Source organism: Synchiropus splendidus, chromosome 2 (genome assembly GCF_027744825.2).
Source record: "Synchiropus splendidus isolate RoL2022-P1 chromosome 2, RoL_Sspl_1.0, whole genome shotgun sequence".
Lineage (NCBI taxonomy): Eukaryota > Metazoa > Chordata > Actinopteri > Syngnathiformes > Callionymidae > Synchiropus > Synchiropus splendidus.
Window position 1 is genome coordinate 21,879,505 of NC_071335.1, and position 18,461 is coordinate 21,897,965.

General features: G+C 41.8%; 1 protein-coding gene across 4 annotated transcripts in view; it reads left to right on the forward strand.

Moving 5' to 3' along the window:
* The first annotated feature begins 3,455 nt into the window (after nt 1-3,455).
* Nucleotides 3,456-18,461, forward strand: part of acsl1a (acyl-CoA synthetase long chain family member 1a) — a 42,063-nt gene continuing 27,057 nt past the window's right edge. For 2 of the 4 annotated variants that reach the window (XM_053855467.1, XM_053855469.1), the window contains exon 1: nt 3,456-3,703. In XM_053855467.1, coding sequence (XP_053711442.1) covers nt 3,644-3,703 — 60 coding nt within the window. In that variant the 5' untranslated portion in view covers nt 3,456-3,643. Of the gene's footprint in view, nt 3,790-18,461 lie in introns of all 4 variants that reach the window. The other 2 variants (XM_053855475.1, XM_053855474.1) reach the window with 2 other exon arrangements.

Consider the following 18,461-nt stretch of genomic DNA (forward strand, 5'->3'; position numbering starts at 1 on the left):
AAATCAAATCTAAATGCATTTACAATAAACAAAGTGTGGTACTTTTTTTGCAACTTTTATTGGGGCATATTCAAGTACTTTTTAAAACCCAATGAAATCATTTGAAAAAAAGTCAAATCACTCAGTTCTCACTCAGAAACATTATTTTTCGCACCTGCTGCACGCATAAAGACGCACAAAATTCGATGGATCTCGCTCGATTATCTGTCTATAGTGGCACATGATGACCACTAGATAGCGCCACATAAACATATCAGAATCAGCTTTCTTGCCAAACTCAGTGAGGATCCCAACAACTAGGAAAGTGCTTTGGGACAACGTGCAATAATGGACAGAACATAATAACAATAACAATAATGGTTCTCTGGGGGATTTCCCTGCAGTTGCGATAACAAGATCTTCAAATGTGAGGCCTGATGAATACAAAAACATGAACAAAGCCCTGCATTATACCGTTAAAACACTACAAACTTGACTGTTTTAAAACACAAGTCAAACCCACTTACATACTGAGGCTCCCTGACTTACCACAAAACGTTCTTCAGACCGTCCAGCAGGTGGCAGGCGTTCCCTGAAACTTGAGTTGTCCCGACCGGCACGCTTGAGAGGTGGTGCCCCAGTGAAACAGGTGCATCCCCGAATGTACTCCTCCCTTTTTACACAACAATACAAATAATGCAGCACTTTACTTGTTCTTCACAGTGAAATAGTCTTAAGTAGCCCCCACCCAGGAGGTCAGAGGTCACCAAGTGGCGCTGAACCTATGAGGTGGAAGTGGATTCAGACAAACGCTGGACCAAAACTGAGTTGCACCTGCTTCTCCTTAATGAATTAATATCAAAAATATATTGAAATATATTTTTGATATATTATTCATTTGTTAGTTCAACTATTTTTATCTGTTTTTTTTTATCCTGAGCATTTTCTTGACCGAATTATGTCCTTGTTGCTGTATTATTCCAATTATAATGACTTTTACAACAATTGTTTCGTTCTTGACTGAAATATTTAATTTTATTAATTAATAAATTTACAATGACTCACAATGTGTTTTGTTTTGACCTGTGAAGCACTTCTCACTATAATAAAGTCAAACCTGGATTCCAAATTCATTCATTTAATTCAGTGTCTTCATTTGTATTTAAAGCAAAATAAAATCTCAATATCAACATTTTTGTCAACGTTACCTTTGAAAAAGTATTATTATTATGTTTCAAACTTACAGTCCCATTTTTATCTGCTACAGGGAAGTTTTTTGCTTTGCTCCGGGTGTCTAAGTTTTCGGGAGGGGTCACGGAGGGGGCGTGATTGTTGGATTTGCATTTTGAGTATGAAGAGCTGCAGGTGTCAGACAGTTAGCGCACCCCCCCTCCATGCTAACACACACACAGACAAAGGCGTTGCCGCGTCAACACCACTACAGTGACTGATATTATCAGATAAGACCAAACTGTGACCACCATCTTTTTATTCCTCTGATCCCCGACTGTCAATCTCCGAGCCGCCTAAATCTTGCAGATTACTGAAGTCAGACGGGGTTAAAGCCACAGTTACTGAGGTGGAGGTTGGCCAGCATGGAAGCACCCGTGGGACTCGAGGTTTCATCCAGACCTTCCAACTGGAGAGCGGAGATATAATCAGCATTGAGCTGGGGGGAAAATCTTGACAAAATAGTAGTGTTTATTAAAGAACTAATTTGTTCAGAAAAGAAAGGCAAAGAAAAAGCTGTTGAATTCAATTCTTCACCAACACATAGAGAATCAGAATCAGCTTTATTGCCAAGGTCAGTGAGGAATAAAGAACAAAACATAATACTACTACTACTAATAATAATATTTATTATTATTATTATATTTAAAACAAATAAATAAATAAAAATAAACAACAATAATAGAAGTAACTAATAAATAAATACCCCAATTATCAATATTTCAACTAATCAACATTTATTCAAATAAAAGTGACATTTCCACCTATCATGTGATGTATATGTTTCATGAAAATCTATCTATGGCAGCGATGAAATATGTCGAGCTAAGAAGCGTTTCTATTTCAGAAGCACTGAAATCTGGAGAAAACAGCAAGTCGAGTAGGTCAAACTGCGCCCCCTGAAGGAGAACTGACTATTTGCTTGAATAGTTAGCTAAAAGTGATGTTTCTAATTCATATTTGGTTGCTGGTGTCTTTTCCAGCTACTCAGAGTGTGAGGCCTGGGTCCACATCACTGTGCACATACAGACAGACAGCCACCCAGCGCAGGAGATGAAGAGCCACCACGTAACCCGTTGCAAACCCACTCAAACTCAGTACAATCTTAAGGCAGCTCCATTATATCGAATGACCAGCTCTGACAGCGACGATGCCAAGCTAAATTCCCAGCCTTTGACTGTGACTTTGACTTTGAAATGAAGGGAGTAATGGATGGTAAAGAAGGTATTTTGATCCCTACAAAAAGAAGCTGCTACCCAGTGACTCTCCAGACAAAAATCCTGCGGCGTCAGACCCAGCCGTCTGAGCGCCCTCTGGAGAGGAATCGCAGGAGGAAGCGGCTTACTCCAGCGTCTCCTCTCTCTGAGAAAAATTTGTCTGCCAGTCCCACTTGTTTAATGCCGGAGACAATGTGAGTCAAAGGTCGAAGGTAAAAAGTCACCAGCAGCCTGGGCAGCGCCAACACACGCACACACAGAGTTTAAAGTCTCCATGACCAATCAGAAGGGCCTGCAGAGAGGTGGACGCGGAGGCAGTGGGGGAGACCTTCAGAGAAAAGAGGTTCATGAGAAAGAGTCCAGGAGAAATAGGTCAGTTGGTGGGGATCACCACCAACTTTTAACCGTCTCACAAAGGTGACAGTTCATCACATGCAAGTTGGCAGGATGTGAGATCGATAAAGTGACAGTCAAACCTTGTGGTTTGAGAAATTGCAACGCTGATTCAGTCACAGATGAATGGTGACCCATTCTGACCATGGATGAACACACGCAACATGAGGGTCCTCTCTCTCACACACACAGAAGTGAGCAGCCTCCATTTATCTTGTCTGACAAAAAAGAACCTGCTCCATTTTCACTCCACTTGGAGTCTCGTGAATTTCTGGGTGCACTGGTGGTCATCCCATCCAGAAGGTGGTGACTTTTGTCACTTGTTAAAAGGATCCTTTATGAGCTCTAGAGAGGGAAAGAAGTTCTCTTCCTCCAGTCCAATGATCTCATAATAGGCTAGGAAACAAGAAACTGAAGTGACTCAGATCACATTTTCAGTCTAGTATTAGTTATAGTTTAGGGTGCTTCATGGACAAATCCTTGTTTGAAAATTATTAACTTATAAGAGAAACTGTAAACCTGAATTTCATAAATTCCATTTATACGATTGTCATTGACCTTTTTTATGTTTTTATTTAAATAAAAAATGACTATCGTGCAGTTATTTCATCACGTGACGACCCGGAAGTGCGTTGAAGTTGCGAAGCACCGATCGGCGGATCGCGAATCACAATTTAAGAAAGTGTTTTATGGCCGTCGTCACTCTCTATTCGGAGTTTACGTTCGTTTCATCGCGGTCATACGCAGTGTTGTTCGTAGTTTTAAAAGTCGAGGATGGACATTAGCATTCGAGCTAACGGAGCTAACCACCGCTGACGAGACGGATGCAGGTGACGGTTGAGACTGTCGCCGCGGAGAGTCGCCTGGACCTGAGGACCACTGAGGTGTGTCTCCCGAAACTTACCTCCAACTTCTTCTGGATGAAGTTGGGAATATCGCTTGGAGTTGGTCCTGCTCGCTGGAAGGGGAGGTAACCTGTAGTCTCCAACACAAACACGCCCACGTGACTCAGACTGAGGGCACTTGAAACGCACGTATTCTGGGTGTTTTTTTGGGTCTGAACTTGCATCAAATGACTTGTTTGTAGTGGGAACTTGTACCAGTGTGATTAAGTAGAGCAGTAGTGGTATTTTAACTGTGCTTTGGGATACCCATGCCTCTCTTTGATACAAAGTTTGGAATGTGTTGTACATTGAATTGTCTGCCTAAAGATGAAGTTGACTATAAGTTTTATACACTGAGTTGGTCTTTTGGGTCAGAAGAAGAATTGGCTTTGAAACGTTTGATCTATCTGTCGCATCAAAACTCCTTAGAATTGTTTAATTGTGTCTCAGTAAAAAGCTGTTGGTGCTGGAGATAAGACACAGTGGGGCAGTATTGATTTACACAGGTAGTCAATAGCAATGATGACTGATATTCTACCTGCCAACAAACAATATAATGTCTATTTATGTGCTGTATTTTCCGGACTATAAGTCACAGTTTGTTTGGGTTTTTTTTGTTTTTCAAAGTATCACTGGTCCTGCGACTTATGTTCAGGTGCAACTTATTGGCATTAAAATATATAACTGCACATGTTCTATGTGGCTGTTTCACACTGACTGCTCAGATAAGTTTGTCCCACCACCAGTCAGTCACAAGCAGAACGCAACATGTATTATAGAAATTGACTTTGTTATTTACTTAATCATGATTAAAAGTTGTATTTTTGCAAGCCCAGAAATATGCAGAACTAATGATGAGGTGGAAAGATAAGTTCTTGGCTGCTGTAGTATGTTGCTTTCTTACATAACAGAAAGATTCTGGAAGAATAAAATTCCATTTCTTCTATGGCTAGGTTGAAAAAAATCATTTCATTCATAAAATGTCTTAGTGCATTATTTAATATGTTTTTGCTACTGTTTGTAGAATGGCCTCTAGTTTGATCCAGAATGTTCCAAGTTGTTTCCACGGCACTGTCTCAACAACGCTCATTAATCGACTGAAGTATCGCTGAGAAAATGGAAATCCAATTGTGGAATTGTGAATGTTTATTGCAAACATGAATCAACATGGAGGACTGAGAACAACCCCTAAAGATGATTATTAAAACTATTAGGAAATACATATTCATTTTCTATGATACTGCTAGTGGCACCACTAGAATATACAGTTTTGCTGTCAACCGTCTTTCAGTCTGTGTTTGCTCCTACAGCCCATAACTGTCAGTGGGTTTCAGGCCGATGTCTTCATACTCCACTGAAGCTTGATTTGAGATTATCTGAAAACCCGAAAAGTAGATTATCCAGGAGAAGCCAGAACGTGTTTGATAAATCAATTGGTTTTGATCCGTGCGTGTTTGTGTGTCCAACAATGTGCCAATGATCCCTTGACCGAGGGATAAGTCGCGACTTGTGCGTCCATCTTGATTTGATGACCGAAGAGACCCCTATGACCTTTCTGTGTCCAGAGCTCCTGTCAATGGGTTAATGAGCGACGGCTGCTGCGGACACGCTGGGCCTCGGCCGAGTGACCCGGCCGGATGACCACCCTCCTCTCTGACCCTGACGGCTCTCCACGGCCATCAGTTTAACACCCTGCGCCGGCCTTATTCACCGGCCGCCTCTTTTTCCTCTTGGTGGACACTGGCTTAATCTAGGGTTTGTCCAGCTGCTGCTCTCACTGGTCAACAATGGTCAGTGACACTGAGAACATTTGGAATGGACAACCAAGACTAAATGAATCCTTGGTAGATATATAGGAGATAAGTATTTGAAATGCTAAAAGTATTTTCAGATTTTCCCTTTATATTGCTACTACTACCAATAATGAGAAGAAAAAATAAAATAAAATATATATATATATATATATATATATATATATATATATATATATATTTGCCCCTCATACTACCAATAAATTAAAATACATTGTATTATATAAATATTACATAATAATTTAAAATTAAAGACAGTCATTATTATTATTATTATTATTATTATTATTATATACGTATATATTAGTAGTAGTATTGGTATTATATATATATAAATACATTTGAAATGCTTTGAGTATAATGAAGGCATTTTCTGTATTTTCCCCTTATGCTACCAATAAAGAGTAAAAAAAAATGATGTATGTATGTATTTTGTTATTATGTAATATCGCTCTTACATTCTAAATCTCTTTTCTAGCTCTTTTCTAAAACCCTTATCTAGCTCTTATCTCATCGCTCAATCTCGATCAATCTTTTAAGTCTGAGGGAGTGGTGGGTCAGAATCGCTGGTGACGCAGCTGCGTGGCTCCTGAGTCAAGCCGGGTCGAAGGGCCCATCTTGGCGAAAACGATTGTTAGTGTGAACAGGGTAATGAATTTTAAACTGCTTCAGTAGCAGCTCTCAGACATGCGGTTTTGGGGCGTAAGCATGGGTGGGTGGGCGTGCGTGTTTGTGTGTGCGCTTGGGATTTACGTTGCTGTCTGTGTATCAATGAATGTAGGGGATATGTGCATAAATGGGGCGGAGGTGGGGGCTGGGAGTCAGTTGGTGTGCGCGTATGTGTCACGGATAAAGACCTAGAAAACCAGCCGGGCTTAGCTGACAGGTGACAAGGGTTGTTGTGAATAGGGATTTTGTAATACCAACAGTGAGGAAAAAGAAATGAAAAGGGAGAAAGAAGACTTTTCTTCTTGCAGTGAAGGAAGAGAGAAAGGAGCCCGAAGGCCTCGGGAGACTTAGAGATCTCACTCATCAAACTGCTCCACCGTCTAGCGCTCTCATTTTCATTCAAAATCTCCAAATGCTAAATCATTCCAATCGGATTGATCCCGGTGTCAGCGCCTGTGTGGTATTTTTATTCTCCTTGTCGCCCTCTGTCTTCAACTTTGACATAGCAGTCAAGAAAGTGCCCGGGCTTTGCATTGGGGACGGCTCCAGAGGTGCCCTAATGGTGGAGAAGTGACGCTTTAAATGTTTTTGTAAGAATCCTTCGGGGCTTCTGACCCAACCCTCTTTAGCTGGTTTACACTCATGGGACCAAACTAAAGAAAGTCAACGTGATGTCATCAGATGTCTCCAACTGAGCTAGTTAGTCCACTTCTGTCAGTTTGTTTGGTTTGCTTTTAGGGCATGTGCCGGACGATTGATCGGCCGGCCGAATTTTCGGTGCCAACATGGGCATTTATCAGCCGATCAAAATGACCAGTATTGGCCTCAAATCACTGCACCGACTTCAAGTGCTATTAGGAGGCTAACCTGCCAGCGAAAGTAAACCGGAGTGAACCGCAGCCAAAACCAATGTCAACGGAGTTTATTGTTTTGGACGAGCAGCTCAGTTCAGTTGTTGAAGACCGCAGCTTTCAGCAGCCCAGATACTTATTTCCTAGACATGTAGTCGATGAAATGAGGAGCAGTCTGTCAGGTTAGAAGGCAACATTCCGCCATTTAACAAGTGAAGTTTCCATTGAGGGTTTGATCTGTTCATTGTCCATTGAAGGGAATACAATGTATTTATTTTACATTAAGCCTTTCTTATTGTTTGTTACTTATTTGCTTCAAAAGTTACAATGTTTTTTTATACATCAGGCCCTTGGCAAGAGAGGCAAATCTGATGGGTTTTTTTCGATGAACATTTAGAATTGAATTCTTTCCCTCTGCCTCTGTAGTGCTGCATCAACAGCTGTCTTTTTGAATAGAATTCTAAATCAAATTATGTTCTTATTACAGTATGTTATACATATTATGTATGTTCTCCCCGTGCTTGTGTTAGTTTAGTCTGACCGCTCCAGCTTCCTCCCACAGTCCAAAAACAGTGAATCAGTACTCTAAATTGTCCGTAGCTGCATGTGTGTGCGGGTAGTTGTTTGTCTCTGTGGGCTCCGTGATAGGCTGGCGACCTGTTCAGGGTGTCCCCCGTCTCTCCCCAAAGTAGCTTGGAGAGGTCATATGCAACGCCATAAGGGAATAAGCTGTATAAAATTATGATTGTAATTCCTATGTGCAGTGTTGGGAAAACCTTGCAGGTATTGTTGGAAAAACACACAGCTAATAAACAGCAGCTTTAGCTTCTATTTATGCTCATTATTCTACTTTAACTCAGTAGTAAGTCAATGTATATACAGTAGAGGCCAAGAGCCTGGACCCACATCTCAGTCAATGCCTTTATTTCCACAGCTGTTTACATTGTAGATACTCACTGAAGGCATCAAAACTATGACTGAACACATATGGAATTATGTAGTAAACAAAGAACCGTGTAGTGACTCAAAACATGTTTTATGTTTTAGATTCTTCTTTGCCTTGGTTATGTTGGAGTGATTGATGACCATTGTTGATTGTTTTTATTTATTGTACTTATTGTATTATTAAATATTTTGTCATTATCTATTTACTTATCTTTACTTATATGTTATCACTTATATTTCTTATATATTTTTTACTTGATTTATTTACTTTCACTATATGTTTTTGTAATATGGGTATTTATTTGTCTTGTGTTGTTTGGTAGTTTGTGACTTCACTTTTTTTGCTGATGTGTATCTCTAATGTCTTTGATATGCGTCAGTGTCCGTTGTCATTGGCTGCTGTGACACGTTGAATTTCCCCACTATGGCCCACATCATTAAGCTCTGTTTGAAGTTCTTTCACTCATCTAATATAAGAAACATATTTAGTTATTCCACATTTTTATTTTTACATTCATTTACTCTGCAGAAAGAAAAATTATAGGCGATAGGTGTGTGATCCTTATGTCCACATGAGGCCACCGTAGTTGGGAGAACAGCGACTGGAGGAGCTGATGTGAGCTGATACGTTTCACTGCGTGTTGTTGTAAACACATCTTTTAAAAACATTTCATCCCATTGGCTAAACTTACAGTTTGTCCTCAAACCCAGTAAGGGTTTGAACTACTTGATAAAATAGGAATGTAGTTTAGCTACCGGCATGTTACTGTAAACCTCAGTTGCAGAGGAGTAAACCCGGTTGCACTGTGCATTTGGCGCCCGGGTTCTGTATCAATCATTTCCAGAATAACTGGTGAAATTCCCGGGGTGTGGAACTCCCCCCGCTGCGGCCCAACAGTGAACATTTACGCACACAAAAGAGGGCACTGACTAAACTCTTGAGACTAATCATTCAGTGTTTGTGTGGTCCAGGAGGAAGAACCCGGTCGAGAGAGCGACAGGGGGAATCCAGCCCCGAGTCCGTGTGTGGGAACCACATAGGAAGAAATCCCTGGCTGATCCTGGCCAAGACACTTTGTTTTTCTCTCCTCCGCTCCCACCCCTTTCCCCTCCCTCTCTTTCGCCGCATCCATTTTTGTGTTTTCATTTTTATTCATAGGGTGATCGGGGTGGAGGGACGGGTGTTAAGAAAGCAGGGGGCAGTTTGTGTGTGTGTGTGTGTGTGTCGCAGGAAGGGATTGTTAGCTGGCTGGTGCCAGTGGATGAAGGTGCAGGCCTCAGACCAGACCTGCCAACAATGGTCACAGTGTTGTTTGGCTAGTTGCGTCCAAAACTCTCGGACATTCTTCCCATGTCGGTATAATCACTACTGGGAGGTAGCTCCATTACGGATTACCATATCATTAATAGTATCCATGACTTTTGTTCAAAGGCTACTTGTGTAATGTTGCCTTGTGGATGACGGCTAATCCGCTGAGCTGCAGCTGTAGGAAAGGAGAGGGGTAGATCCCACCGTCACTCTCTCGCTCGCCTCACACACTCTGGCCCACAAACATATAGAGAAGCATCACTCTGTCCAGGCCCACGGGGATCAGGCGCTGAAAGACAGATACAAACAACAGTCAAATCCAAAGTTCCCCCCAAAGAGAAAAAGAAACATCCATTCTACATTTCCCAACTGATCCCCTCCTAAAAGCCAACGTCCCCCCCACCCACTCTCCTCTCCTCCCCGATCCCTGAGTTGGCTCTGGTCCTCCTATCAATGCCCCCCGCTCTTTAGCGCAGGCCTCCTCTCAGATGGTGGGCCAGATTAGGAGGCGAACAATAACAGTTTTCAATGTAAAATGTGCGTCTTGTTAGTCCTTTTTCTCTCCCTCTATCTTATGATGGGAGGAGAAAGGGAGAAGCGTAAGCAGCCATTCAGAAAGTTATCTGTGGGTGTCTTCTTCTCACAAGCGGAGTCTTGTTCTCTGCTGGTTTTTAATCCTTCTATTCCTCTTTCTGCTGCTGGATCTCAGACGGGAAAACTTTTTATTGTCTTATTGTCTTGCCGTTTGCCAACTCTTATTTTCTTAAGAGTGAATTGGGAATTATTTTAATTTCGAACGATTCAACTGACAAAAACGATTGTGTTTCTTAAGATTTAAATAAAGGTCTGTTGTGTTTATGAATCCGCTGTTTTAAAGACGGTCGCGGTACTGATATTATTTTGAATGGACCCCAAAGTTGGCACGGAGGCAGAGCCCGGTGCCAACTCCGCAGCAGATAGCACAATGTTGCTCTCACGACGCCCCTGTTTGTTTTGCTAATGGCTACAAATGTCGCCTGTGAAAACACTTCTCTGAATGTTGGCTCTGTGCCGACGACTCATTCTCACTCGCTCATCTCTGAAGCACTTCCAGCCTGACGTCAAAGCCACAGACTTAACTTGATCATTCTGGTATCAAAAACCGAAATGTGATTCATTGCAGTTCATGTGTTATAAAACCAGTTATAGATACATTGTCTGAGTTGGGTCCCACCTCTAATATTAATATTCCATTAGAAAGACTCAATTGGCTTGAGTCTTTTATTTATCGCTCTTATCTGATTCATAGAGGTTTTGTTTATTCCCTCTCTGCTAGCTGACATGACAGACATCACATGTAGGTACGTTGGAGTCCACTTCTATATCTTAATCACTATTAGACATGAGTAGATTTCATTTTTATATTTATGAAATCTGTTTCTTTAAAAATAAAATTGTAGTTTACAGTCCGATTTGTGTACTTGTTGAGTAGTTTCTTTTAGTCATATAAATAAAACGCAATAAAATATTATAAATATATTTTTATTTATTTAATAGAACAGAGTAATCCATTTACCATGTTTGTCTTGAACACCAGATTTTAAAATATTTTATTATTTTTCCATATCTACAAATTTATTTTACATATTTTCAAAATATTTTGAAATTTGATCTACTTTCAAATTTCCTGTAAAAGTGACGCCAACCCTTCTTATTTTATTCGAGTATTATTCTAATTGTTTGTTTTATTTTTTATTATTATGATTATTTGGATTGAATATGTTTATTCTATTATTTTTAAAACATTTAGTTTTTTACTTGTTTGTCCCAACAATATCGTCTCAATAAACGCTGATCTTCGATTCATCCGTTCACCACAGCTTATTCCTCTATTCTGCTATCGTTGTCAGCCACATTTGTCCTTGAATTTTGTTGTTTTAAATAGGAAATGCATAAATCTTGAAGAATATACAGTAATATTGTGTTACGTAACATGTTCTTATTATTATTTGACTCTTTTGATGGAAGCTAATATTAAAATGTAGTAATAGTGGCAATATTTCAACTTATCAACTTGAAATAATGAAGAATTTAATCCAAAAACTATTCCTGGAAACAAGTAAGGGATCAGAGTTGATATTTTTTTGTTTTTTTGCTTCTCTCCTTTTGCGTTTGTTGCCTTGGACTTGATGATGGTGTTGGGACATGGGCACCCTGCAGGGACGGTCACGGCAGGGTCAGGAAGGCTGTGACCGCTTCACCCGCGAGCATGATGTCCGAGCGACTCCGGTTCTGTCCGAGGAAGCGCTTTTATTGTTTCCACTGCTGTTTTCTCACACAGCCGGCGTGTGAACGTCTGTATTCGCCCTGTAGCGAGTGCCCCAGCCCTTTTTACCAGCAAAAAAAATAGGTCACACTATCGACAATCACACGTAAACATTTATACGTCTGCTCTTCATTCAGATTCAATCGCTTTAATTCAGTTTCTTTCAAATTCATTCAGTCACTGGAGACTGAGTGGAGTGTTGACTATCGGGAGCTGCCAATCAATTTTCTGCCTTTCTCTTCCTCTGGATTGGTTACTCAGAGAGTGACCTCAGTGTGCGACCTGTGGGGACCCGGGGCGCACCCTCTGTGGCCCTGCACTGGCCTGGGACGCAGCTAAAGACAGAGGAGTGGCCATCAGCCCGCCGGACAAAAGGCTGAACACACCACGCTGGCCCCTCATGAGTCCAGCCAAGCGCACGCAGAGCGTATTAGGACCTCTGCTTTTTATTTACCCTTTCATTCTGGTCCAAAGAGTCGACCGGGGCGTCAAGTTTGTCAGGTGCCTCGGCTGGGACCGGCTGACCACTTCATACACTCGCGGCCATCGTGTCACATTCTTCTGATTCACCTTGTCCGGTTTGATACGTTCTCCTCACCAGTCAAGCGTGATGCTGGGGAAAAGCTCGCGGGCAGAGTGAGCCGTCCTGCCAGCGTCTTTAAGAAGTTCACACGTGAACGCGGGTGATTGAAGCTGAAAAGGTCCTTGTCTTTACGAAGAAAAGCTGGAAATCAGAAGCTGTTGAACTGAAGATGTATTTGAAGCTGGGAACTCAAGAGAGAGAGAGAGGGTGATGCCACAGCAGCCTTCGTTGTGAAACGCTTAGAGGAATGACGTGGGGCTTTCTGAGACCGACGCAGGTTTTGGGGTGACCCGCCAACCTGGACCACTTGATTCTTCTGTATTGACAGAAGAGTGGGGTTGCAAATTGATAAGATTTTTTTTTACGATTCCGTTATCGATACTGCCAAATGATTCGGTTCCTTATTGATTCTCACGTGGGAAAAGGTAGAAAACAAGGTCAATTAGTATCAATAGATTTGGGTATTGTTTTAGATTATAGCAACTCCATTCATGATACTACTCAGTGAAACTGTGTTGTAACTATTGTGGGTTTTTAAAGAGTCAAACCAGGATCAAAGAGAAACTTCTTGTGTTGCACAAATGACATGGGAACCTGAGTAATTGTCATTTTAGCTCAGTGGATCAGAGAAACAGGAAAGAGTCGTCTGTCTGTCTGTCTATCTGAAATAGACATGAACCTTGTGAGACCTGAACCGGTCTTTATTGGTCCGTGTGAGCAGTTTAAAACATCAATGTACATGTTTGCATCTCATGTAATGTATCTGCTCATTGTGCTTTCACGGTCTTATTTGAATAGCAATATAAACATGACATCTAAAATGATGCGTCCAGTGTCGCGCCCGAGTTTGGTTCTCATCGGTGCAGGACAACCACACCTGCTTCCTGAGGAGACAGACTGGGGACACTTCACTACTTCACTGTAAAAACAAGCTCAGTCGCAGCAAGTGTGTAAGATTATTAAAAACAAATCAATTTCCAACAACAGTTAGCCAGTTAACCCATCGCCGCTCAAACTCCTCCATAACTGCGATCAACTGCAGCCAGCGGCGGTGACGTGGCTCTGTGAACGGCAGCAAGTAAAGTCGGACTTCACACTCAGGAACCAGTAAGAGGAACCAGAATTAACATTGCTTTAAGATTCCAGAGAATCTGACCATTTGGAACTGGCTCTGAATAGGAACCAGTTCTCGATGCCCATCCTCGCGGAAGAGTGTTCAGTGTGGCCGACTGCTCCGGTGGCCCTCCTAGATTCAGTATTTATTAGCTAAACTTGCATTCATCTTGAGTCATTTTCCGACGGCTGATGAATTCTAGATGGCTTCGTTCGAAAGAACCTTGAGTCCCACAGACCGAGATTCAGCACTACACTCTGCTCTAATTCATCTACACAGTGAATCGGACCCACTGAAAGACTCCCCTGAACCTGGACAGCTTGTTATCCAAGTCTCTTCTGAGCGTCCAGAGGCTCCATAGTAGCACGTCCACTGTGGGTTCACGTTTCTTCAAAGAGCTGTTGGTTTTCTGAGCAACTTAATTGTCGCTCCCAACTGACCCCTTGGCTTCAGGGTTTGTGGGGAACACCACATCACACCGGATGGCTGTAATGTAGAACACCTGAGCGATGAAACATCTTGCGATGAATTTGATAGTTGGTGACGTAAACATGCTTGCAGAATTGAACTTGCATGTTGTGAAATGATTCCTCAAGCTGTGCTAAGAGTTAAAAAAGAGACTCTCAATGGTTCCTACCAAGGCACCGAGTCTTGTTACATCAAGCTGTGCGTCTCTGGATGAGTTTTCAGACACGGTGGGTTTCTCTCAGTGCAGCTGTCAAAAACTGCTCCCCGCGCTGACTACGTTCTCCTGGAAAATAATCGTCCCCTTGCATCAATGACTACAGATCTTGCTGGAAAAAAACACAGTATCTCCAGTACATCTTTTGCAACCCGACACAATTTAACCTCAAAATAAAGCAGACGGAACACAGTCTATAACGCTGAAAACTCAATTAAGTTCCTTCCATCTGGAGAGAAACCAAATTATTACAGACATTTAACAGTAAAATTACCACTCACTACAAAACATAGTTTGACTTCAACACTTCCAGCATTAAATACTGAAGAAAAATGACATACAGGAACATTTAACTGTCTACTGTCTAACCTCTGATTGAAATCTGAATAATTTATTGATGTTGTCAAATTTAATGGCATTATACTAGAACAAAAAGACCCAGATTCCGGAGGCTCCCTGTGAAACTCCTCACACGGTGTGATAGCCCACCCCCTTTATATCCGCCCACAGGAACTGCGATGCATGGCACTCTTTGTGCAGCCACCATGCAAAATTACCTGATTTATCCCCGGCACGTTGTGATGTCACACTGTCTGTGCTCTTGACAAAAGTGGTCCTTGTTGTGGCACGCCAGTTCACCAATCCCACCCTCCGAAAAAACTCACAGCAGCAACCTCAAACACGCCTTTTCAACCTTTTGTCCCCAAAAACAAAGGCGACCAGAGGAGCGCACTCTCTCTTGGCAAATGATGCCTTAATTGTGCAAGTTAACAAACCTGCTCTTCTTTTCCCATGAATAACAAAGAATCTGGTGACTGTGTCTTCTTTCAGTTCACACTAGCTACTAGGTACTTGAGCTTTAGAATAGGACTGAAGTGTGATAAATGCTACAGTGAGGGAAGTAGCTGTTGGTATCGACACTCACACATATCAAACATATCAAGCTTAAATGTAATATGACATTTTATGTTGTATTTTCTGGACTAGTTCGTTATATTCCGAGTATATACTGTGCAAGGACGATGCTTTGGGGCCGCGTGATACAGTGGTAGAGAGACATTATCCCCATACTGTGTGCTAATGTCAGGACTTCTAAATATGAATTTAGTGATGTGCTGTTTATCTTTGAACACGTTTTATTGACTTTGATGTGTTTTTTGTTTTGTTTTGTTTTGTTTTTTTACAAAACAGAGATTTGCTCATTTCTTTTGTGAACAATAAATAAATATTACTAATAATAATATAATAATTTTCTGTGTTTATATAATGCCACCACACCTTTTGAAACACACAAAGTATGTATTTAATATAATTATTAGTTTATTAATATTTTTCTCTCATTTGTAATATTTCAGATTGTGTCGAACCTATTTCCGCTATTGTATATTACTGCAAGTCATAATATATGAGGACAAAATACAAAAAAAAAATCACTGTATGTAACATCCATTTATTCCATGAACTAAAAACTAAAAATAAGAAAAAATAATAATGAAGAAAAAAATTGTTATTTTTTATTTTTTATTTAGAAACGCTCAATATGAGTTATAACTATGTAATGTTGGCTATTAAGTGGTGAAATTAACAAAAGAAAAATCGATTCCTGGAGTGTATCATTTACCCAAACTTTACTTTAAATACAAATGTTAATTGGTCTGGATAATGACAAATTCTATATTAAATTGAAAGCAGGGATGGTTGAATATTTGAATATAAACTTGAAGCTGTTCTTCATGGTCAGTGATAGTTTCCCACTAACCAAATGACTGCCCAGTTATGTGATTTTCTTGTGTTACAATAGAAAGTCCTGATGTATCCGGGACTGTCTCAGTAGTGGAGGCGGGTTTCGGGCGGCTGCAGTTTGTAGGCGACCTTACATGGATCTGGCACATTCCCATGCTGTGATCGGCTGCTTCTTCCTCAGATTAACATCAGAGAAACAATGACTGGGCGCGGATGTTTGTTTACAGGCGCTGAAAGCAGAGTGGACGGTCCACAGTGGGATATTTTGTACAGTATTCATCCAATATCAGCTTCCTCTGACCCGCCGTCGCTCCTTCTGCAGCTCCTTTTTTTCAGTCCTCTCATTTTTTTGCTTTAAAATCTTGCTCTTAAATGGAGTCGGAGCTGAATGGGCAAATCTCGGTGGATTTGCATAATCTGATGCCATTGCATTTGGATTGCTGGTGAGCTGGTGGAGTGTTTGCCAAGTGCAGAAAGGTGAAGCCCCTGTCTGTTGGCAGGGGGCAGAGACAATGAGCGAGGGAGAAAAATAAACTGTACGGCCACTTGTTTGGCCTCTTTTCTCCGCTCATCTGTTCAGTATGTCTCGGTGTATCTTAGATTTGGCCTCCACAGGTTGAGCTCCCTTGAGATTTAATCCGAAGATGGTTGTTGTGTCCCTCCTGACAGACTCCATTCATGTCTGCTCTCCTCTCACTGTGCCCGTCATTCTCCTGACGTGGCTGGTGCCAAGGCAGTCGGCTCTCTGTGATGGGAAACTGTTGCTCATGGGTCGGGTTGCCTGCCAAGTTTTGGCATTATTAAAGAGGAGCGGGAGGGAGCGGGGGAGGTGTACATGGAGGGGGCCCTTTAAACCCTGTGAGATAGTGCTATCTGCTGTGGGAATGATCTCTGTCCCGTTTCAAGCTGGGTTTCTCTCTACCCCCCCTCCTCTGCCATGATCTCTCCATCTCTAATCTGCAGACGTCGAGGTGAGAAGAGTGAGGTCTGTGCCGGACTGACGGTTTCTCTCACAGCTTGTGTCATCTTTGGCTTGGCCCCAAAAAGAAACTGTAACAGCCTGTCTTTCTTCCTCCCTCTGCGCGACACACACTGGCACATGCTTGCTAACGTATGCACGCTGACACACATTCGAAAACTAGGTCTTCGCCAAGGACGTTTGTTTCAGTGACAAGGGAGGTGCTCTCTTTAATCTGATCACCTCAGAGGCGGCGCGGCGCCGATACAGCAACTCAAGTTTCAACACATTTTGTTTGGGCTCGATCGCCAAGGGAGGGATTGAACCTTGTGATGGACTTGGGCTTTTGGGCTGTTGCAGCTCAAGTGTTAGCTCTATCCTTGTTTGGTTTTGAGTGTGAAAATGGTAGGCGTTGGTCATATTTCATCGGCACATTCCCGTTTTTTTAACACATTTTTTAAACACATTCTTCCTCCAAACAACATGCGTCCCATAGCAACTGTTTTCAAGGGAACTTCACCTTCTCCTGTTTTTCCCGATACTGTGGACAGCACCTCAGATAAAAGGAAGACAGTGGGTTTGAAGGGGTTAAAGTTAAGCCATGGGGTGGCGCTCTGTTCTCTTCAAATATTCATTTCACTTGGTATGTATAGCACCTCAAATGTGTAGCACCGCATGAGGTGACTCCATTGAAACAGATATGCGTCAACATGCAACTTGGAACGTCGCCTTTTGCATCAACATTAGAGGCAAAACTCCACTTGACAGTAGTGTGTGTCGCCTTAGCAGTGAGAATGGGTTGCCATTTCACTGTAGCGCCATAATTTAAGATTCAAGTCTCATGACTTTAAAGGTCTATTTATTTTCCTGCAGCTACGCTAGTACTTCACGATGAAGTCTTTGTCCACTTGTAAATCCAAGTGAAATCCAATAAAAATCATTTAACCCCTGAAATTAAAGAGCATAATTTCATATCATTCAGATAATCCTCCAGATTAAAACCTGTCCGGGAAATAGTCTTAGTCAGTGAATGATTCTTCTGAACCTGGATTGTTGCTGTGCAGTGTGTGTCAGTAACGTGAAAGACAAACATTCTTAAGTTCAAGCTTTGTCGCTCAAGTTTACATCACAATAAATGCTCGCTCAGGCTTTTATTTTCCAGCCCTGTTCAATTTATTATTATTCATGTGATGTGCTCTGGCTAAATCTTTTTTCATCTGGCTGCACATGAGTCTTTTATTTCCCGGCTGAACTTTGGATTCAGGATTTAAACCAATATGGGATCCGTGCAGATCCAAGTATTCCGTCCTCTTTTATCATATTGTGCCTCCCCGTCTGCATGGACACTGTCTTTCATTTCACTGATTTGCTCCCTTGTTGCTCGTCTTTTTCAGGCCGCAGACTTCTTAATGTGGTTTATCCATTCAGCCAGGCGATTAATGCGGGTTTATCCACACATGCGACGCAGACCCAGCCACCCAGAAACCATCTCTCCGTCCGTCACGTCTGAGAGTGGCTGTCACAACACGGACACCTCAGCGCTGCCGCTGTTCGGTGACATCAGCAGATAGAAAGAATTAAATAATGACGGGGAGAAGGACGGGCGGTTTGTTTCTTATTTCGGGAAATACAAAGCATTTCAGTGGCTTCTTGAGGAGAAACTTGAATTTCATGGTGTTGATTATTTTTGTTCGTAACCACTGAAGGATGAAGCGCATTCAGTCGCCTCACAATGAGGCACAAGGCTGCTGCCATTGCTTCTTACTACACTGATTCTTCTGAGGGGAA